Source organism: Myxine glutinosa, chromosome 13, assembly GCF_964187855.1.
Source record: "Myxine glutinosa chromosome 13, kmMyxGlut1.1, whole genome shotgun sequence".
In the NCBI taxonomy this organism is placed as follows: domain Eukaryota; kingdom Metazoa; phylum Chordata; class Myxini; order Myxiniformes; family Myxinidae; genus Myxine; species Myxine glutinosa.
In genome coordinates this window covers 50,580,600-50,603,000 of record NC_136273.1, presented here as the reverse complement: position 1 = coordinate 50,603,000, position 22,401 = coordinate 50,580,600, and the positions used below count along the sequence as shown (strand labels likewise).

The following is a 22,401-nucleotide window of genomic DNA, read 5'->3' as shown; positions in this document are numbered from 1 at the left end:
TTCAGGGGACAGAGCACAGATAGAGCCGGGGGAGATAGGCCGGATAGGAGTCGGTAGAAAACACAAAGACCACCTACCTGCCTGTGGTGTGTGAGTGAAAGGCCCTCGGAGTTAGCTTCATCCCATACAAGGAACTTTAATGCAGGAGTCTATCAGGCACAACAACCCTTTTGCAGAAGTAACTAAAACGGCACTCGGTAGAGGGCATACCTCCACCAGGTTGAACAGTTCTTTTTTATGTTCAATGCTCCAGTCACGGATTACATAGTCCTCATCAAGAAGAAGAAGCAGAACCTCCTTTAGAGGCCATTTTGTTCCCCGCAGAGCAGGGGTTGGCCTTTTTCAGGCACCTTGGTCCCCTTTGTGAAGCAATGTTTTATGGCCGGATGCCCTTCCTGCCGCCAGCCCTGTTAGTCCCCTCTTGCGACACACAGGGAATTACCAGTGAACTGGTACTCAATTTGCCGACCTCAGAAGGATGACAGGCTGAGTCAACCCCCCTGGTGTTAATTCAGCGATCGACCGGGATTCGAACCCAGGATCCTAGGATCCCAAGCCGGCACCCTAACCGCTAAGCCAACACCAGGCGAGTCCTCATCAAGGTCAGGCCTTAATTAAATAAGATATAGCTGCATTGATAGAAAAGTTGAGAAAGAGAGAATAGTCGAAGAGTTTTTGAGGAAGTAAAAAAAACAAAAAAAAAACAGCTTTTTGAAATGGGGAAGGTCATAAGTGTTCGGACATACATAAGAAGGTAAAGAGTTCCACAGTTGGGCAGTGGAGGAGAAGAAACAAACATCATAACGTCCCACCCTTGAGTTGCCAATGGCCACACAATAATCATGTGATGTAGTGGCTTGTTGAGTATTCCGTGGTCTCGATATTGGCGGAGGTACACAAGCAGCAACTTCACGGGAACAGAAACCGAAGTAATATCTATAGAAAAGAGAAAGGGCCAACTTTGCGGCGTAATTTGAGCGGGTCGAGTTTTGAGGACAGATTGGGAGAGTTGATAAGTCGGATTACTTTAAATTCAATTCTGTCCAGTAAGTATGTGGAGCAACAGACAGCTACATAGCTGTAGCCTGGTGTTGGCTCAGCGGTTAGGGTGCCGGCTTGGGATCCTGGGTTCGAATCCCGGTCGATCGCTAAATTAACACCAGGGGGGTTGACTCAGCCTGTCATCCTCCGAGGTCGGCAAATTGAGTACCAGCTTCGCTTGCTGGGATGAATGATCCCGGTGTGTACCCCGGTTTAGAATAGGTACACCGTATCCCTGCGCATCATAAGAGGCGACTAAGGGTTGGCGCAAGGAAGGGCATCCAGCCATCAAAACATTGCCTCAAACAGGGAACCATGATTGTCATGGGGGCCCGCAAGGCTAACCCCCGCTCTAGCGGGGAAAATGGACTTAAAACGATCATTCATTCATTCATATTCATTCAAGTATGTGGAGCTAGAACCTCCCCAGATGTGAGACCAGCACTCCAGACAAGGACGAATCAATCCTTTTTATATAGTTGAAGCAACTGTTGAGAGGAGAAGAATCTTCAACATCTGAACAGGACTCTTAGTTTCTTCGAGGCAGACTTAGCTATTTGTGTGTGGATTCCAGGATAAATTTGATAAGGTAATACCTAGTAGGTTCATTGAATCACATGGTGTATTTGTGGAGCTTTCAGGAGGAGGTTGGAGAGTCGAGACAGAGACAGAGACAGAGACAGACACAGAAAGAGAAAGAGAAAGCGCCCCGGCAATGCCGCGCTGTAGGATATTTAATTGTTTGGCATGGGGGCGGTGTACTTTGAATGTATCTGTACTTGTTTTGTTTTGTTTTTTGGTATATTTATTATTTAGTCTACGCTCGTATGAGAACTAACACAGAACATATAATAATAGAAGGGGGAGAGAGAGGGAAGTACAACAACAGTAGGGAACAGGGACATCTGTGAAGGGAGAGGGCTGGGGCGGGATGGAATATACACGGTATAAACAAGATGGACACCACAAAGACTTTCATGAAATAAAACGGAATTTGAAGGAGGGGATTAACCGGGGTAGAAAAGATCAAGGTTTTAGATGGGGGAAATATAAGAAATGGTGGTGGACAGCTGTTGTGAAGACCTGGAGGGAGGGGTTCGATTGAAGAGAATGTGGGAGTTTGTTCCAGAGGTGGGGAAAAAGAGGAATGAAAAAGTGAAGGTGAATACAGAGTCTTGATTTTGGCAGTTTCACCAGAAAAGGGCTTCTGGCAGAGCTTGTGCGTTCTGCAGGAATATTTGGAAGATCCATCTTGTTTTTCCATCTCTGTCTACTTTTTCCCTCTGCCCTGCTATTGGTGTTTTCCCCTTTCTCCGGTGGTTCCCTTTGTTGTACCGTGTCCTGATCTGTTATGTGTCCTTGCTCTTTCACAACCCTTGACCACGCATTAACAAAAAAAAAAAAAAAAAAATGTAAAAACGAGCATGTCCACAACCTTCTTTTTCTCATAGCATTTTCATAACAAGCACTTCAAAGCATCACTATGTCCACGTTCAAATACACAATCATTTATGGACAATTCAAGGATTAATCCACAGCATCGCCAGAATACACAACATTTTATTATTTTTAAAGAAAAACCAGAACATCCCAAACTTCTCGTTAATGGCCATGTGTGAAAATAACTCGCGGCATATGGACAGTGAATCGATGAATCCTGGATGCATGAAAGTTAACAAATAAATAACGAATATTTACCCCAAGTGAGTTCCGTGAAACCTGGGGTGGAATATCTGTTGGATGAGGCAGAGATGTTTCCGCAACTCGCTTTAAAACCCGTGCTGGGCCCAAGGAGGGCCGGACAGGGATGGCCCGCTTCAGGGATATTGGTACAGAGGTTGGTGTAAGAAGTTTCTCTACAGGAGGACTCTGAAAAGACATCTGGAGAACATAATAAATTAATGAACTGATTAATGAAAGGAACAAAACCACCTTTAGAGGCCATTTTTCCCCGCAAGCGGGGGTTGGCCTTTTTCGGGAACTGTGGTTGTTGTTGTTTTTCGGTCCCCTTTTTGAAGCAATGTTTTACGGCCGGATGCCCTTCCTGACGCCAACCCTTTTTGCCGCCTTTAACGACAAGCAGGGAATTACCAGTGAACTGGTACTCAATTTGCCGACCTCGGAAGGATGACAGGCTGAGTCAACCCCCCTGGCGTTAATTCAGCGATTGACCGGGATTCGAACCCAGGATCCTAGGATCCTAAGCCGGCACCCTAGCCGCTAGCCCAACACCAGGAAGGAACATTGTTACTTAAACCTCACATGGTATTACGGCCATCTTGAGAATCCGCAATACAGGTGGCGGTGAAAACAGAAAAGCAGATTCATGGTAACAAAAAAAAATAACAATTTTAAACAGATCATAGATTATTAGGGATCCAATCCTTCCAGGATGGATAGCTATTGTTTGTTTAGATTATTATCATTTTTCGTCCACTACAATTTTTTGGGGTTTAGTCCCATTAAAATTCATTTTCTCAGCAACCATTGGTTGGATTGACAACATTTTCACCATCGTATCCTCCTTCTGATGTACATTTTTTTTTTAGTGATAATTGTGACATCATAGGTCACGTGGTTCGGGAACAATCTTGTACTAAACTGAATAACTATATCTCTGAAACCGCTCAATGGAAAAAATTAAAACATGGCTCATTGTAAAGCACTACGCCTGGGGAATAAGTGTCGTTAACCATGACGTCATCAGTGCTTTCATTATGAAGTCACAATTTGACAAGTACAATGCTGTATCAGATCAGTTTGAAATTTATTGAGTGTATTCTTCGCAACAAGAGGAGAATGTAAATCAATGACGTCACAAGTCACGTAGTTCGGCAGGCTTATTGGCTTGAACATAAAAATTAAAAAAACTTTAAAAGTCGACTTCTCCAGAATGGCTGACCAGATGGATGTGAAACTTCATGCACACGATCTACTTGACTTGGGGAATATAAGGTGTAACTTTTTTTAAACCTCATAGGTCGCATGGTCTAACAGCTATGATTTTTTTGAAGACTAAACCTTTAACAAGAAACTCCTCCAGAACGACTGAACTGATCGAGTGGAAACTTCACACACATGTTCTCCAACGCTTGGGGATACCATGGTGATCCTGAATAAGTCATAGGTCACATGGTCTGGCTGCCATATTGGATTGAACAAAAGTCTAAAAAAAAAAAAAAATCTTGAACCGCTCCATCCAAAGAGGTGAAACTTCAAAATTATGTACGAGTCGACAAAATGCATGAAATACTTGTTTAAAATTTCAACATGATCGGTCGCACGGTCTAGCAGCCAGAATTTTTATTGTTTGAAGAAGAATAATCTCAACAATTTTAGAACATATATTAATTCTGCACTGTTTGAATTCGGTGGCATCCTGTCTATTAATTAGGTAGTCTATTAACAACATAATATTCCAATATACCTTTCGACCTTTTGGACTGCTAAGACCCCATAGACCTTTGAAGACCCTTCAAAACCCCCAAAATACCCTGAAAACCCTTAAATACCACGAATACTCTGACCCAAAAGACTACGAGGACTCAAAAGACCCTGAGGACCCATCATATTTATTTATTTATTATTTAAAATCCAATTCTAAATTCATTTTTTCAAGTTGGTGCCTGCAAGCTATCACAAATAATTAATTAAAGTGCCCAAATCCTTCTTCAAATGTTTCACCACCACGTGACAAAAATGGGAAGCATTTGAGGAAGCACGATCATATTCGAATAACTTTTCGATTTAAAGGCAACGTGACAACCACAATTTGAATCTCTGCATTCTGTAGCCAGTACTGATAACTCTATAATATGATCGCACAGAAAAAATATGACTGGACAAATGTGGGAGATAGGAGGTGGAGAGGAGGGGGAGGAGATAAAAACAAAAGCACATCTTCATCCAATCACAAGCAGCAACAATCCTTTTTCCAACCCAACAGAAATGAAAAAGAAAAAATAAATACTAACTTGTCGAGCTTACCTGGCTCCCAGCCAATGAATTGTGGTAAGATGGGCTAATAAGACTTTTCTCTACAAACTGAAAATGAAAAAAAACAACAACACCCCCAGGATCAGCTGGTGATGCAAAAGCAAGAGATGCTCGACGACACATGCTCATTTAAATCCTTTTCATATTTCTAACATATTTAAACAATCTTCTTTCACTTGATTATGGAATAGCTTGTCTAATCCACAAGACCATTTCAACAATTTCAATAATAAGCCAGTTAAGGGAAGTGTAAAAATGGAAACAAGATGATTTAAAAAAAAAAAATTGCATAACATCAAGGTTCTGTGAAACTCAGAAATAAAAGACAAAAGGCGGCTTCAGCTCATTAGCGAGTAAAATGGTACATTTATGTGAATATCATTGGCGCAAGGAATGGAAAAAACACCACATCCACAAAAGGAAGAAAAATAGTCGGACCCTGCTATTCGCAGATTCCACGTATTCGTGGTTGATAAAATGTGACCTGTTTCTCTTTTTCCGGAAAAGTGTCCCGCGAATTCGCGGTTTATTTTTTCCTAGTCACGGCCGCGTTCCACGAATTTCACGTTTTCAGGGGACCTGTTTTTTTTTTCATGGTTTTTTTTTTAACACGGTTTTTTCAGTTTTTCGGGGGCACAAAAAAAAATTCACGAGCCGCTAGCTGGACATTTATAAATCCTATCACCAGCCATGCATAAAGCAGCTGGACATACACACACACACAAAAAATAAATCTACTAGTCACGAGCATGACCTGCTTCTACATTCACTGCTGTGTGCTTGGCGTTTTCATGGCTTTCGCGGCCACGAATTTTAGCCACACTATAAATCGAGAGCTTCGCTGGATGTTCCACCACCTGCATAACATGTCATTCCCGCAAGTTACTGGACAGAATGAAAACACTCCACAGTATCTATCAGTGCAATAGCCGTCTCCCTTTTCCCCATTGAAACTGGCACGCATGCATTCACGGATTTTCATCGAAATTCGCGGGATTTGCCTCGCCATTTCCGTGACGTTCATCGACCTTCGCAGATTATCGTTGACATTCGTGGAATTTGCCTCGCCATTTGCGGGATTTGCGGGATTATTGCCGCCATTCGCGGGATCAGCCTCGCCATTTCAGCAAGTTTCATCGATTCTCGGGATTTGCCTCACCATTCGCAATGTTAGTTCGTTAGTTAGTTAGTTAGTTTGTTCCTCTCTATTTGCGGATTTTCACGGCTCGGGAATCTATCCCCCCCTTTTTCCATTGAAACAACGCACCGCCATTTGCGGTTTCACAATTCGCGGATTTTCCAGTAACGTATCCCCCGTGAATAGCGGGGTCTGACGGTGTATATATATATAAAAAATTTAAAACCAGAGCACAAGGACCGTCCCAAAAGAGCACATGGGACATTACAAAAGAGGGTGCAGGAAGCCCATCAAGCACGTGGAACGACCAAAAAGCATGCGGGGCGACCAAAAACATGCAAAAAAATAAAAATAATTAACCCATGCGAGCAAATTGGTGTTTAAACTATCCAATGCAGAGCCACAAGACTCAGTAGTCATCATGTAAACACAAACATCTTAAAAGACAAACGTACAGAGCTGGAAAGGGGAAACAACGAGCTGGTCGGAATCTTCCGTGCATCCTAGAAAAATAAAGCGCAATTAAAATTAAGAAGGTCGTACACAACCGTAAATAGACATTCAACTAAAACAATAATGTTGAAGTAAAGTGCCGGCTGATTCTTTCTTCTCAAAATGACACATGAAAAGGGTGAGAGACAAAGAGTGAGAAGCAAGCAGTCACACATGGGGCTATATGAAAAGCTACAAAAATATTTTGTGTTGGTTTAATCACACACCAATACTGGAGATGACATCTTTTCAATTGTCTCAAGGATGCGTTGTGCTGTGACACTCGTCACACCAGAGCCCTGCACCTTTGCTGGCTGCGCTCGCACTTTAGTGCGATATGGTACCTGGGTGGACGTAAGGAGGTTGGAATTGGATTGTGAGGATAAAAAAAAGCATCAGAGAAAACCAAATTTATATAAAACCTCAGAGATAAAAACGACGTTTCATGAAATTACAACTAACCTGATAAGGCGTGTTGGAAGCTTTCCTTAACATGCGTGATGCTGACGCACCACCGTAAGTAGTTTTGCCAGGGTAAAATGTCGAATCGGCAAACTTATTAAAACGTACTTCCCTGCCAGCCTGCAATATATGTGACACCACTCAATGACGAAAACAACAAGCATTCTGAGTATTGCGCTGCAATACATGTCCCCTACCAAAGTTCAAAGTGCCATAACTTTGTCAAAAACGATAGAATATGCAAATTTATGCACGGTTGATGCTGGTTTTCAAACTTGATCTGAGGTATGCTGAGACACATGTGTGTCATGCCTCGCCTCGTTGATAAGCCTGCAAGGTTGCTCCGTGGAGCAGCCTGCACGTATTGCACTGTGTGAATTATATAATTACCAACTCACGGTCTGAGGTACTAGCGATTCAAGAGATATCCTTTAAAAAAAAAAAAATTTCGTTTAATTAACGATATCTGCCAAACCACGTGCCCTATCGCAAATTCCAAAAGGACATTTTAGTAGACCGACATGCTGAACAGATGTGAAATTTCCCCTCGATTGGATCAAAAATGAGGGAGGAGCTCGGTTTTAAAGGTTCATGCTTAAAAACGTCATAATTCTGAAACCATGTGATGCATGACATCATGCTCGCTGACTTTTGTGTTTGTCATGGGTGTGCGATTCTGCCTGCAAAGTTTGGCCTCGATCTGTTCAGCCGTTTCAGAGAAAAACGGGTTTTCGTGTTTTCACGAAAAATATGGCGGCCGAACCACGTGACCTGTGACGTCATAATTACCATTAAAATATTCTACAGACCGAGTCCTCCCTATGGTGAAAATTTGATCTCAATCGGTCCAATTATTGTAGAGAAAATGTTTTTTAAAGGAAATTAAAACTTAAAATGGCACTGAGTTAAGGATCATCAGAATTATCAGAATTCCCAAAGTTCAAAGTGCCATAACTTTGGAAAAATGATCGAAACATCGTGAAGTTCGAACTTGATCTGTAACTTATCATGAGGAAACCATGTACCAAGTTTGAAATCATTAGCATTAAGAGTTTAGAAAAAAAGTCCGGAAAACTGTTCTTTGCATGACGGACTGACAGACTGACTGACTGACGGAGGGACTGACGGAGGGACAGCATGCAAACCTATAGCCCCCTCCGGTGTACACCGGTAGGGGACTAATAAGGAAAAGAGATCTGTATTTTAAGTGTTGAAAGATTGGCCAAAAGCACTACCCTATTCCGAAAGGCAAAACAATTTCCCCAAAAACACATCACACAAAGCATGACACATACCGAGCGTGGGGAGTCAAACGTTGACAACTTGAAGGAAGGCTTCTTTGAGCTGCATGCCACAGACTGAGGGGTACCACGTCCCTTCTGATCAGCTGGTAAAGACCAGTATAAAGGCATTGTGGCACCACGGTTCACAGCAACATCTATATGATAAACATACCACAGTCAACATCAGCCAGATAACTTGATGATCAAAAGTGACGATATAAAAAAAAATTGCAGAAGGAAAATATTTTACGAAAACGAACAGCACTCTTCGACATCACGACATTCACCGATATCCCTCCACCCACATTATTACATCATGATACATACTTCTACCAAGTTTGATTTAAATTCCTTCAAATATCACATTTTCAGTTTTTCACCTGACATGACTAACATTGGACATCTAACATTGGACACCAAAATCTAATCAGTTTGTCTTTGCATCATGATATGTAGTGCATATAGAAGGTCTACACCCCCTTTCAAAATTTTCACCTTTTGTTGCCTTGTAGCCTTGCATAAATTGAATAAAATCAGACTTTCTCCACCTTTATTTACACATCGTAACCCACAACTTCCAAGTGAAAAACAAATTCTACAAATTTCAGGAAATGAATTATTAACTAGAGCTTCCAGGGAAGCAGAACTCAACTGAACTGACTGGACAACTTTAAAGTAGGTTAGTTGTCTGTACTAGATTTGACTTAAATTAAAAGCCAACAACCTTGTGTAATATTTTTAAGGTCGTTGTATCCTTATACTTGTCCTTGTTTTACAATTGCTACAATGTTACACTTTGCAACAATGTTGCAGAAATATAGTTAGGTTTAATGGGTCAATTTCTATATATACATTTCACTTCCGTAAATGCTGTGTTCACTTCTTTCTGTTTCAGCATCCTAAATTCTTGTGCTTTTCTTAAGAGCTGAAAAATATATGCCGGCCTATGGCGGCCATTTTGTGACAGATCGGGTTGACATGCGATGGCAACCTACCTTGTGTGGTAAGAGTCTCACACACCAAGTTTGATCAAAATCCATAGATATTTGTGGACGTTAAAGTCTTAATGTCGTTTGAGCTGAAAACAATATGGCGGCCTATGGCGGCCATTTTGTGACGGATCGGGTTGGAATGCAATAGCAACCTACCTTGTGTGGTAAGGGTTAAACATTCTAAGTTTGATCAAAATCTGTCAACATTTGTGGACGCCAGAGTGTCAACGTCGTTTTCATGACCAAAAACAAAATGGTCGCCTAAGTCCGCCATTTTTCAACGGATCGGGCTGAAATGTAATACCAACCTGGTCCTTAGGGTAAGGATGCTGCATGTCAAGTTTGATCAGAATCGGTTGATATTTATGGACGCTGAAGTGTTAACGTCGAAAAGTTAACGGACGACAGACGATGGACTCCGGAGGGTTCAGCATGTGATGAACTCAACTGGACAGTAGTCCAGTTGAGTTAAAAATACAAAACTAGATTATCTTGGTTTGGTTGGATAAGTGGCCACTCCCCTTATAATAGCAATTGTAAATTAGCTCAGGTTATTTAATAACAAATAAACTAAATAAAAATTCCTTCAAAATCACACACCAAGCTAATTGGCCTCCACCTGTGTCCAATTGTAGTGATTATGATGATTTCAGAATAAAAGCAGATGTTCCTGTAGATTTCCTCTGCTGAGTAATGCATTTCACAGCAAAGGCTCAACCATGAGCACCAAGGAGCTTTCAAAAGACCTCTGGGATAGAGTTGTGGAAAGGCACAGATCAGAGGATGGGGATTTTATAAAATATTTCAAAGGCCTTGAATATCCCTTGGAGAACAGTCAAAACAATAATTAAGAAGTGGATGGCATATAGTACCACCAAGACCATGCCGAGATCAGGCCGTCCCACCAAACTGGAAGACCAAGCAAAGAGGAGACTGATCAGAGAGGCCACAATAGGCCAATGGCAACTTTGAAAGAGATCCAGGCCTTTATGGCAAAGACTGGTCACTGTGTGCATGTGACAACAATATCCCAAAACAATCTTCAAGTCTTACCTGTATGTTGGAGTGGTAAGAAGGACGCCATTACTCAAAAAATCCCACCTTGAGTCCCGTTTGAGGTAAGCAAAAAACCACTCTAGCGATTCTGAAGCCATGTGGCAAAAAGTTTTGTGGTCTGACGAAACGTTTTGGCCTAAATGCAAAACATTACGTTTAGCGCAAACCCAACAAAGCACAGCACCCAAAGGACACCATCCCTACTGTGAAGCATGGAAGTGACAGCATCATGCTATGGGGATGTTTCTCATCAGCAGGGACTGGGGCACCTGTCAGGATACAAGGGAAAATTTGTGGAGCAAAATACAGAAATATCCAAGAGGAAAACATGCTGCCCTCTGCAAGAAAGCTGAAATTGGGATGGAAGTTCACCTATCAACATGACAACGACCCGAAGCACACAGCCAAAGCTACACTGGAGTGGCTAAGGTACAACAAGTACAAAAAGTTTTAATTAAAACAAAAGCCGCGTCGATGTTACACAATGCCTAGATGCAGCTGTGCCTATAACGTCGATGTTATAGGCACAGGACATTCCTATTGATTCGATTACTTGATGTTATTTTTGTGCAAAGTGAAAATATATCTCGGCAATTTCCCGTGTGTGGCGACGAATTTTTAATATATCTCGGCATTTTCCCGTCTGTTATTTCAGGCGGTGTATGACTGACCATGCCGCGATTTTTAAAAATATATCTCTCGGCAATTTCCCGTGTGTGGGGACATGTGAACGAAGCTATGCTCCTCTCTCCACATTATTGTGACGACGTATAAATTAAATATTTCATCGTGACGATTGTCATCAAATGGATGAATTTTTAATATATCTCGGCATTTTCCCGTCTGTTATTTCGGGCGGTGTATGACTGACCATGCCGTGATTGTAAAAAAATATATCTCAATGGACTTGAAGTTACAAGGGCAACTTTCATCGGATTTTCTTCCCGTTTTTTTTCAACCGAGTCTAAAACTATGTTAGCGACTGTGAAAAATGAAATGATATATCGAATTTGATTTGAAAGAAAACTGTGTGAGAGAGGAAGACACCACGGGCCTACAAAACAGGCCTCAAAGCAATGCGAGTTAATAAAATGGTGGATATTTGTTTATATGAAGCCTCTCCCACAATGGGTGGAGCTATGGTTCCCAGAATGGGTGGAGCTTTGAGGTTTTGTCTTCTCTGCAAGAACAAAAGAAGAAGAAGAAGAAGAAGAAGAACACCAGCAGAGGGCACTCTATGACCAGCGTCTTGCGACGCGGCTAAAAAGATAAATGTCATTGAGAGGCCCAGAGAACCCCAACCTAAATCCAATCAAAAATCTGTGGCATGACTTGAAGATTGCTGTTGTACAAAAGAATGGGCAAATATTGCCCAATCAAGGTGTGGCAAAGTTGGTAGAGACCTATCCCAACACAGAGTCACAGCTGTAATTGCTGTCAAATGTGCCTCCACCAAGTATTAACTCAGGGAGGGTGGACACTTATCCAACCAAGATATTCTAGTTTTGTATTTTTCATTAATTTTCTGACATTTGTAGAAGTTGTTTTTCACTTGGATGTTGTGAAGTACTATGTGTAAATAAAGGTGGAAAAAGTCTGATTTCACGCAATTTAATTGCAGGCTTTAAGGCAACAAGAGGTGAAAATTTTGAAAGGGGGTGTAGACTTTCTATATGCACTGTATATATACATACCAAGTTTGGTCAAAATCCCATCACTGGTTCACAAGTTAGTGCAGTGACAGACTTTTTACCAAACTGGACCTCTGACCTTTGACCTCTTAACTGCATAATCAAATCCATTTATCTTTCCATAATTATACATATTTGTACCAAGTTTGACTGAGTTCCTTTTTGCCGTTCTTAAAAAGCTGATATATTTCATCATTTGATTTTTATTTTACACCATATTGTGATTTGATTTTACTAGGGCGTGCCCGTACTATATATATATATCTAAAATTATATCCCCCCCCTCTATTTACATGAAATGGTTTGGTCCATTCGCAAATGGTTTGGTCCATTCGCAAAGCCAAAGCGAACGGCTTGCGAGTACGGTGACAATCCCCCCCCCCCCTCTATTTACATGAAATGGTTTGGTCCATTCGCAAAGCCAAACCGAACGGCTTGCGAGTACGGTGACAATCCCCCCCCTCTATTTACATGAAATGGTTTGGTCCAAAGCGAACGGCTTGCGGAGTTTGGTAAAGAAATCGCCATAGCTCGGTAACTACTTCTCCGATTAATATGAAACCTTGAAAAGGCACATCCTCGGGTCCCCAGCAATATACCTGGCAAGTTTCAAGTATATCGGACCCGTGGTTGTCGAGAAACAGCGGTCACAGACAAACACACACACACACACACAGACACACAGAGATTACTGGAATTATAGATAGACTAGGGCATGCCCGTACTATATATATATATCTAAAATTATATCCCCCCCCTCTATTTACATGAAATGGTTTGGTCCATTCGCAAAGCCAAAGCGAACGGCTTGCGAGTACGGTGACAATCCCCCCCCCCCCCCCCTCTATTTACATGAAATGGTTTGGTCCATTCGCAAAGCCAAAGCGAACGGCTTGCGAGTACGGTGACAATCCCCCCCCCTCTATTTACATGAAATGGTTTGGTCCAAAGCGAACGGCTTGCGGAGTTTGGTAAATAAATCACCATAGCTCGGTAACTACTTCTCCGATTAATATGAAACCTTGAAAAGGCACATCCTCAGGTCCCCAGCAATATACCTGGCAAGTTTCAAGTATATCGGACCCGTGGTTGTCGAGAAACAGCGGTCACAGACAAACACACAGACACACACACATACACACACACATACATACACACAGAGATTACTGGAATTATAGATAGACTAGGGCATGCCCGTACGTGGGTGCCCGTTCCTTGCCAAAAAAAAAAAAAAACGCTACCCGTACGCTCTACCCCGCCCGTACGCCCGTAAACAAAAAAAACAACGCTCTTCGCTTCCGCCCTTCGCTCTGGGAGAAATAATGCGCATAAGAAATCGAGAAATTATTATTTTCTCCGGAAGAAATCGAATTACGAACCGTAATGGCGCACGCGCTCGGCTCGGCTCGCAACAACGCGTTCTGTGATTGGCTGCCGGAAGTGAAGTCTTCACTGTCCGGAAGGTCGCAAATCGCAGTTACGATGAATCGCAAATTAGTTTTAATTAGTTTTAAAACATAGTTTAACGCCAACATAGTTTGCCAATGTGAAATAAATGAATACGCTCTCAAATGTGCCGTCCGAGGCAGAGTCTGTTCGCCACGTTCGGCACACGTGATAGCTCGCTGCTCTCTGATTGGTTGAATCGTTTTTTGGACATAGCTCGGTAACTACTTGTCCGATTAATTTCAAACCTTGAAAAGGCACATCCTCGGGTCCCCAGCAATATACCTGGCAAGTTGCAAGTATATCGGACCCGTGGTTGTCGAGAAACAGCGGTCACAGACAAACAAACACACACACAGACATACACACACACACACACACACAGAGATTAGTGGAATTATAGATAGATGACCAGCCAAGGCCAGCGATGTTTTTGGATTCGGATTCTACTTTTTGGGTCAACTTTTGTTGCTCCTGTGAACGTCATTGTTCTGTGTCCTTGCTCTTCCACGAGCCTTGATGATGAAAAAAAAAAGAAAAGATAATCCAGTGTTCTGTTATTATGCATCTTAGTCAGGTTCACTGTTTTTTCGTTCAAAATTTTCGTAGATTAGCAAAACTATACATTTTTGGAATATTCAGAGCATGAGGAATCCAAAAATTAATGTTTACATTTGCGTAGACACCTTTGCGAAAATGACACTCAGGACAGTGATGAAGATCTGTAAAAGCATATTCCTGAACGGTATAGACCTCGTAGATCCTGTGTATAGGACTTATAGTTCAATCTGATACTACCTATAACTTCCTATAACAACCTATAACTTCAAAGGACTTGCAATATCATGTATTATGTAATACAGTTATATCACAAATATAAAGACAATGGTTTTCAATTACCTTTGTTTGTTGCTTTTCTATAATCCTGAGCACTATTTTGAGGCCTTTATTGGATTCCTTGACCCAGAAAACATAGGATTAGCATGATTTAATTAAGTCTCTAGGTTGACTAGAAGCCGAGATCGCGCAAAATATGTATTTTATGGCGGCCATTTTCAAAATCCAAAATGGCGGCCATGCAGGTGTCTGTGCAAATGCCAACATTGATTTTCAGATTCTCCATGCTCTGAAGATTCCAAAAATGTACAGGTTTGCTAATCCCAAAATTTTGAAAGAAATTATATTTGTTAACATAACGAACCTGACTATCTTCATCACTGTCCTGAGTGTCATTTTCGCAAAGGTGTCTACGCAAATGTAAACATTAATTTTTGGATTCCTCATGCTCTGAATATTCCAAAAATGTATAGTTTTGCTAATCGACCACAATTTTGAACGAAATTATATTTGTTAACATAGTGAACCTGACTATCTCTTTATTAATAAAGTAGTGCAACAAGTGTGGAAGATAGCCATTCCATGTAGCGACTGTTATTGATACAGGTCCAAGCGGAGTGTTTCTATGTATGTCCGCACAGTATGACATCTTCTTTCACTGGCAACGTATTTCGCTCCCAAAAACGCCTGCAGTTTTTAACTCCAACCCTGTACCTTCACCCAATTATTTACCATTGCATTAGAAAAGTAATCATCGATTTACTTGGTGGTGGGGGAGAGAGGGGAGCGAGGAGGATCCTATGCTACCTTTTCCCGTCACTTGGGACGGGTACTCTTCGGAGTAATGGAATAAAAACGACACAAAATAGGTCCAACATTTGCAGAACAGTATAAAAACCACCTTTAGAGGCCATTTTTTCCCCGCAAGCGGGGGTTGGCCTTTTTCAGGAACTGTGGTTGTTGTTATTTTTCGGTCCCCTTTTTGAAGCAATGTTTTACGGCCGGATGCCCTTCCTGACGCCAACCCTTTTTGCCGCCTTTAACGACAAGCAGGGAATTACCAGTGAACTGGTACTCAATTTGCCGACCTCGGAAGGATGACAGGCTGAGTCAACCCCCCTGGCGTTAATTCAGCGATTGACCGGGATTCGAACCCAGGATCCTAGGATCCTAAGCCGGCACCCTAGCCGCTAGCCCAACACCAACACCAGGTTGCAGGACAGTGTGCCAAACAATAAAAAGTGACGAGTGTCTAACCATGCAAGTTCAAAAAACAAACGAACAGTAAGACCCATAAACTTGCAAAGTTCGTGAAACTCGTAAAATCATGAGGATAAAAAGAATAACTCTACCTTTGCCAAAGGTGTGTACCCCGGTTTAGAATAGGTACACCGTATCCCTGCGAGTCGTAAGAGGCAACTAAAAGGGTTGGCGTCAGGAAGGGCATCCGGCCATAAAACATTGCCTCAAAAAGGGAACCATGACAATTACAATTACATATGGGCAGGGTAAAGGCCGAAGTACCCCATGGGGGTCCTCACCCCCTCCAGTCAAAAAGCAAGGTGGGGAACCCGATCGAAGCAAGGGTGGAAATCACTCAATTTATGATGACGAAACGTCTGATGCCCCACGTGGAGATCGGTTTCTGAGGTTTGGGACATAGAATGTGGGAACAATGACAGGGAGATCAGGAGAAGTGGTGGAAGTATTGGTCAGAAGAAGAGTTGACATATGTTGTGTGCAGGAGATGATATGGAAGGGAAGTGGTGTGAGAATGGTGAAGGGTAGGCAGGGACAGAAATACAAGTTTGTGTGGCAAGGGTGCCCGGAAGGCGTGCATGGTGTTGGTGTCCTGTTTTCTGAGGGGTTTGCAGAGTGTGGTGAGTGTGACTAGAGTGAGTGAAAGATTGATGATGGTGAAAATAATTGGACAGCTCTTGGTGAACGTCATCTCGGGACATGCTCCGCAGGTCAGTCGGAGCGATGAAGACAGGGACAAGTTCTGGTGTGCAATAGAGAAACTGATGGAAAACGTGAAAGATGAGGAAGTTGTTGTGGTATGAGCAGACCTAAGTGGACATGTGGGAAGGAGTATAGACGGTTTTGAGAGAGTTCATGGGGGTTACGGATATGGTGTGAGGAATGGAGAAGGTGAAAGGATTTTGGAGTTTGCTCATGGAGCTGGTTTGTCGATTTGTAATACTCAGTTCCAGAAAGAGGATAATAAGCTTGTTACAAACACGTCAGGTGATTCAATGTACAATGTGATGGTGCGTAGGCGAGATAGGGGGCAACTCCGGGACACAAAGTTGATCCCGTGGAAGGAGGCTGTTTCACAGCACCACTTGGTTGTCTGCGACATGAAGGTGAAAGGTGCGAGGAGAGCTCGGCAGGTGAAGTATCACCCGATAATGAAAGTGTGGAGGTTGAAAGAGGTGACAGTGAGGGGGGAATTAAAAGAGAGGCTGAGCATGGTAGAGGGGGATGTGGTTGAGCTTGAAAGTGGTTGGATGTCAATGAAAGATAATCTGTTGGGAGCCGTTGGTGAGGTATGTGGATGGACAAAAGGACCACAGAGGCACTCGGAAACATGGTGGTGGGATGATGAAGTTGGAAAGAGACTTGACGAGAAGAGGAAGTAGTTCAAGGAGTGGCAGAAGGCGAAGGGTCCGGGGGCAGAAAAGGCAGAGCATGAAAGTTATAAGGCAGCCAAGAAGGCTGCAAAGAAAGGTAGAAATGCGCAGGAGGCCTAGAGGAAAATGTTCGGAGTACGCTTGGATTCGGAAGAGGGTCAGAGAGCGATATTCAGGATTGAAAAGCAGATAGCAAAAGAGAGGTGTGATGTGATGGGGGTGAGTTGCTTGAAGGATGAAGTGGGACAAATTGTTGTGGACCCAGATGGAATTAAAGGAAGATGGAAGAGATATATGGAAATACGTAAAAAGTAGAAAAGTAGAAAATGCCGACGGGAGTTGTGGGAGATATGTTGAAGGCAGTGGGAAGTTGGGGTGAGAAAAGAATGACAGAGATCTGTAATCTGGTGGTGAAAGAAGGCCGCATTCCAGTGGCTTGGGAACTGAGTACCCTCGTCCCTCTATACAAGGGGAAAGGTGACCCTCTGGACTGTGGCTCGTATCGAGCGATAAAGTTATTGGAGCATGGAATGAAGGTATTTGAAAGGGTGTTGGAGAGGAGGATAAGGAAGAAAGTAAAGATCGACGAAATGCAGTTTGGATTTATGCCAGGAAGAGGAATGACAGACGCGCTTTTTATTGCAAGGCAGTTGCAGGAGAAGTACATGGAGAAGAGGAAGAAGTTGTTTCTTGGGTTTGTTGATCGAGAGAAAGCATTCAATAGGGTTCCACGTGAAGTCGTGACATGGGCATTGAGGAAGTTAGGAGTGGAGGAATGGTTGATCAGAGTAGTGATGGCAATGTACGAGAGAGCGCACACAGCTGTAAGGACAAAGGACGGGTACAGTGGTGAGTTTGAGGTGAAGGTGGGAGTGCATCAGGGCTCGGTACTAGGTCCACTACTATTTGTAGCTGTGATGGATGTGCTGGCTTGGAATGTAAAGGAGGGTTTCCCGTGAGAGTTGTATGCAGATGATCTGGTGTTGATTGTGGAGGGTATGGATGGACTGGAGGAGAAGATGAACAAGTGGAAGGAATGCATGGAGACAAAAGGTCTGAAGGTGAATATCAGAAAGACAAAGGTGATGGCAAGTGGTAAAGCATGTGGTGAGATGGAAAGAAATGAGAAGTGGCCGTGCGCTGTGTGGAGGAATAGTGTCGGAGTGAACTCCATTCAATGTACAATGTGCGCTGAGTGGGTTCATCAAAAATGTGGTGGGCTGAAAGGGTCATTAACCAGTGTGGCACCTACATTCAAATGTAAGGTGTGCACAGAGGGAGCTGCAGATGGAGGAAATGTTGAGTTGGATCTTGGAGACGGCGTGAAACTGGAAGGTGTGAAAACATTTTGCTACTTAGGAGACAAGCTGAATGGAGAAGGTGGATCAGACTCTGCAACGGTTGCTTGAGTGAGATGTGCATGGAAGAAGTTTTGGGAACTGAGTGGCGTGCTGACGAGGAGGGGAGTGTCGGTGAAGCTGAAGGGAAAGGTGTATGCTGCATGTGTGAGAAGTGTTATGATTTATGGGAGCGAGACATGGGTAATGAACGTGGAGCAGCAACGAAGGCTGGAAACGGTGGAAATGCGAATGGTTCGGTGGATGTGTGGAGTATTGTTGAGAGAGAGAAAGACAAATGATGAATTGCAAAAGATGATGGGAATAGAGCCTGTGATTGATGCTGTGAAGAGGAACAGGTTGAGATGGTTTGGTCATGTGTTGAGGAAGGATGAAAGTGACTGGTTGAGAAGAGTGATGGAAATGAATGTAGAAGGAAGTAGAGGATGGGGAAGACCGAGAAAGACTTGGCTGAAGGTGGTGGAAGAAGAAATGCGGGCAAGGGGGTTAACAAGGGGAGATGCAGAAAATAGCGCAAAATGGAGAAGATTGTCATGGGGCCCACAAGGCTAACCCCCGCTCTCGCAAGGAAAATGGCCTTAAAATTCCTGTTGTTGTCGTACCTTTGCCAAAGAAATCCAAGCAGTACTGTATTTTCCGGTGTATTAACCGTGCTTTTTTTAATCAGCAAAAAAGTTAAAAGTTAGGGGTGCGGTTAATACACATATAGAAAAAAAAATCAGTCTTAAAAATAATCTGCTGAATTTCAATTGTTAAACATATACCAGTAGATCTATATTCTACATATCGGGGAACGTTTAGAGCTTTCATAATTATGTAAAATTTAAGTTCAAACAATCTCGGTTGCACGTTTTCACCCGTCGAGTCATGCACGGAAACCCCGACATGTCATTGCGACATGTCATTGCGTTCCTGCAATTCCGATTATTGACAAACAGGAGTGAGGAATGCTTGATGGGAATACCTACCTGCTCTCCAGAGCTTGGTATACAATGGTGCCTCGGCACCAGGGCCCACAATCAGAACGGGCCCATAATGACCAAGATAGATTCTCCTTAAAGTGTATGCGTTGTGATACGTTTAAATAAAGAGGATTATCAAATTTAATTCTACTTTTTAAAAAACATACCATTTAAATTGAAAAAAAAACATACTACCATTTCCTGCCATGTGACATCACCACACTGTTAATGGCATACATTCCAGTTCCAGTAAGGTAAGCCAGTGTTTTATGCGTGTTCTATTTGTGCATTTTTGGAGTAGTGTGCGCCTGTCATTTATACCATTTTTTGGAATTACAAGACTGCGTGAATAACGCTGTGATTAAATTTTTGCACTGAGCAACATGAAAACGTGTTCGCGATTGGGCCGGAAAAAAAATATTGCTCGTCTCTGGTCAGACCAAAGTTCCAGAATTGATGCGGTGATGTGGTTTTTTTTCTTTTTTTGAAAAAGCATGGATTGCACATATAAAGGTGTTGTTTTTTGTGTCCTCATGCCTTGCGGTCCTCCTCATCTGCCGTGGCGCCGTCCAGAGAGAACTTAAAGACAGCCAATGGGACAGGTAGGCCTTTTTGTAAATAAATGGACACAAGCTTAAGTTATTTTAAAATGTATTTATTCTGAAAATCATTAAGTTCTTCAAGCATATATTATAGACTGCCATTTCGTTCTCGAGATCGCCTCGCCGTACCGTCAAACATTCCAATGCGTCGATCGTGTCAACACTGCGCATGCGCAAGTGGTCTATCAGGCCGATGGTCTCCCACGATCTCTTCTCCCAGTCCAAGAGATTATCACAGACACTTACAACTTCATGACAAACGAGATAGGATCCAGGCCCAACTAACGAGACCACCCGCAGCTCTATAGGCTTTCTGGTTGCTTCACACGAACCCGCCAAAGAACGTCTTCGTTTAAATAAATGACAATATCCAGCCGATTGGATTCATGACGGCACGGTACACAAAACTACTCATATCTTTGGAACGGCTGGTTGGATTTGGCCAAACTAAACATGCGCGAACGTCGATACCAATGGCGACCATCACAGACCCGTATTTTCCGAGATAGCGCGCCGTCCCGGCAACAAGAGGTGCGCGCTGTTGTAGGTACCGTTGGAAATAAAAAAACAAAAAAAACAATTGTTGATGCGCAGGGTCAACATCGATGTGCGCGCTGACCAGAAACCAAAAATATATTTTTCTCGGCCTTACACCCTGATTCCGGCTAAATTGCCTTCCCTCTCCCTCGCCTCTCCCTTTCTCAGTTCCAGGAAACCCTCCATATTAGCATGATGTGTGTAGTGACGTTTCCCATTTTGCGCTGAATTGTGCCGCTGTAATAAGCGTAACCCTTGCAATCACGACTGGAAAGCATCCGTGGAGTAGCACGGTTGGTAATGCGAGAAAAGAGAGGAAGGCCATCACTATTGAAGTAAATTGGATATTTTAGGATGGTATGAAAGAGGTGATGTTTCAAGTGATAGATATGAGGACCAGGGAGCGATTGCTACATTCAAGGTGTATTATCTCCGAAGAACATTTGCAAAACTGATAATGATTTCATGATTTGCAGGTGAAATCAACTGGTAATGATCAGATGACTGTAAAGGAATTCTGGAATGCCTTTACAATAAGGGAGTTTCAATGTAATGTTGAGTGTTGGAAGGAAGTCATCCGCTCCTGTGTGAATGGTGTATGAGGGAAACTTTGCCCTGAATTTGTTCATGGCTTTAAGGGTTTCAACGAAAATAATGATTTGTTGAAAGCATGACGACGTAACATCATCAGAATGGCCAAGACAGACTGTCGGCTTTGATGAGGTGGAGGAGGGTGATGTAGAGGAGTTGCTGGACTCGTACCAGGAGGATCTCTCAAATGAGGACCTTCCACTGCTGGAGAGGGAACGCCAGGTCGATCTTACACATTTTAATTTAAACAAGTCAGGAGACGACTATTGGTTCACGAGCGAGCGGTATTCAATGACAATGCTCAATGAACAATGTTATGAGGTTAGTTCGCTACACAATACCGAAAATTCGGTTCGATTCCGACAACTTTTAAAATTTGACCTTTGTGACCTTCAGCAGTCAAAGGTCTAAGATTCTGAAATTTGTTGGAAAACTTGTATTTCATGATGTATGTGATAATATAAGATCATGTACGACATTTCACCCTATGAGGAAGCGAACAATGCAATAAAACCATCAAAAATCGACTTTTCTAAATTTCGTGACCTTGTGACCTTGACGCGAAAATGGGGAAAAAAAAAAAAATCGAAAAAAAAATCGAGCTCCGTGGGGCAAAACACACGACATTGGCCTAACCAAATACCGAAACCCCTGTCAGATTCCACCAACTCCCTCAGAGAAGATTTAGCTTGAACGCGATTACCCCCTAAAAATACATCTTTTTCAGGCGTCGCTCCACCCATAATGGGGGCAATACGCCCACTCGAGGCAGGACACAACTAGATCATGATATCAACCGCCCACCCAAGTTTCATCAAGATCAGATGATATCATCGGGTAGTTATGCTGCAGACAGACAGAGACAGACACACAGACAGACAGACAGACAGACACACACCCATGACGAATATAGTGGTCACTCTGTTTGATAACTCGTGAACCAATAAAATAAACCACTGTAATAGTAACTAGAACGGCACTCTTCAATGTCACGCCGTCAACTGATATGCCTCCGCCCACATTATTACATCATTACAATACTTGTACCAAGTTTGATTTAAATCCATTCAGCTGTTCTCAAGTTATCACATTTCTACCTGACATGACCTCTGACCTTTGACCTATTGACCCCAACATTTAATCAGTTCATGTTTACATCATTATACATACCTGTACCGAGTTTTCATTTCATTCCCTTCAGCTGTTCACAAGTTATCACATTTTTACCTGACATGACCTCTGACCTTTGACCACGGGACCCCAAAATCTTCGTCGGCGGAGGCA

The 22,401-nt window shown here is 42.7% G+C and overlaps 1 protein-coding gene and 1 long non-coding RNA gene across 6 annotated transcripts in view; one reads left to right on the top strand and one right to left on the bottom strand.

The window, feature by feature from the left end:
* LOC137438938 (nuclear pore complex protein Nup153) overlaps window positions 1–22,401 on the bottom strand; it is a 111,648-nt gene that overhangs the window by 77,253 nt on the left and 11,994 nt on the right. For all 5 annotated transcript variants that reach the window (XM_078767453.1, XM_078767450.1, XM_078767451.1 and 2 more), the window contains exons 4-9: window positions 8,425–8,567; window positions 7,130–7,249; window positions 6,895–7,011; window positions 6,631–6,678; window positions 5,029–5,085; window positions 2,740–2,922 (exon numbers count right to left, since the gene is read on the bottom strand). In XM_078767453.1, the coding sequence (XP_078623579.1) occupies window positions 2,740–2,922; window positions 5,029–5,085; window positions 6,631–6,678; window positions 6,895–7,011; window positions 7,130–7,249; window positions 8,425–8,567 (668 nt within the window). The remainder of the gene's footprint in view (window positions 1–2,739; window positions 2,923–5,028; window positions 5,086–6,630; window positions 6,679–6,894; window positions 7,012–7,129; window positions 7,250–8,424; window positions 8,568–22,401) is intronic.
* LOC144888676 (uncharacterized) overlaps window positions 9,384–22,401 on the top strand; it is a 32,142-nt gene continuing 19,124 nt past the window's right edge. Inside the window, exons 1-2 of the long non-coding RNA XR_013621210.1 lie at window positions 9,384–9,415; window positions 19,961–19,989. This is a non-coding gene — a long non-coding RNA (uncharacterized LOC144888676). The remainder of the gene's footprint in view (window positions 9,416–19,960; window positions 19,990–22,401) is intronic.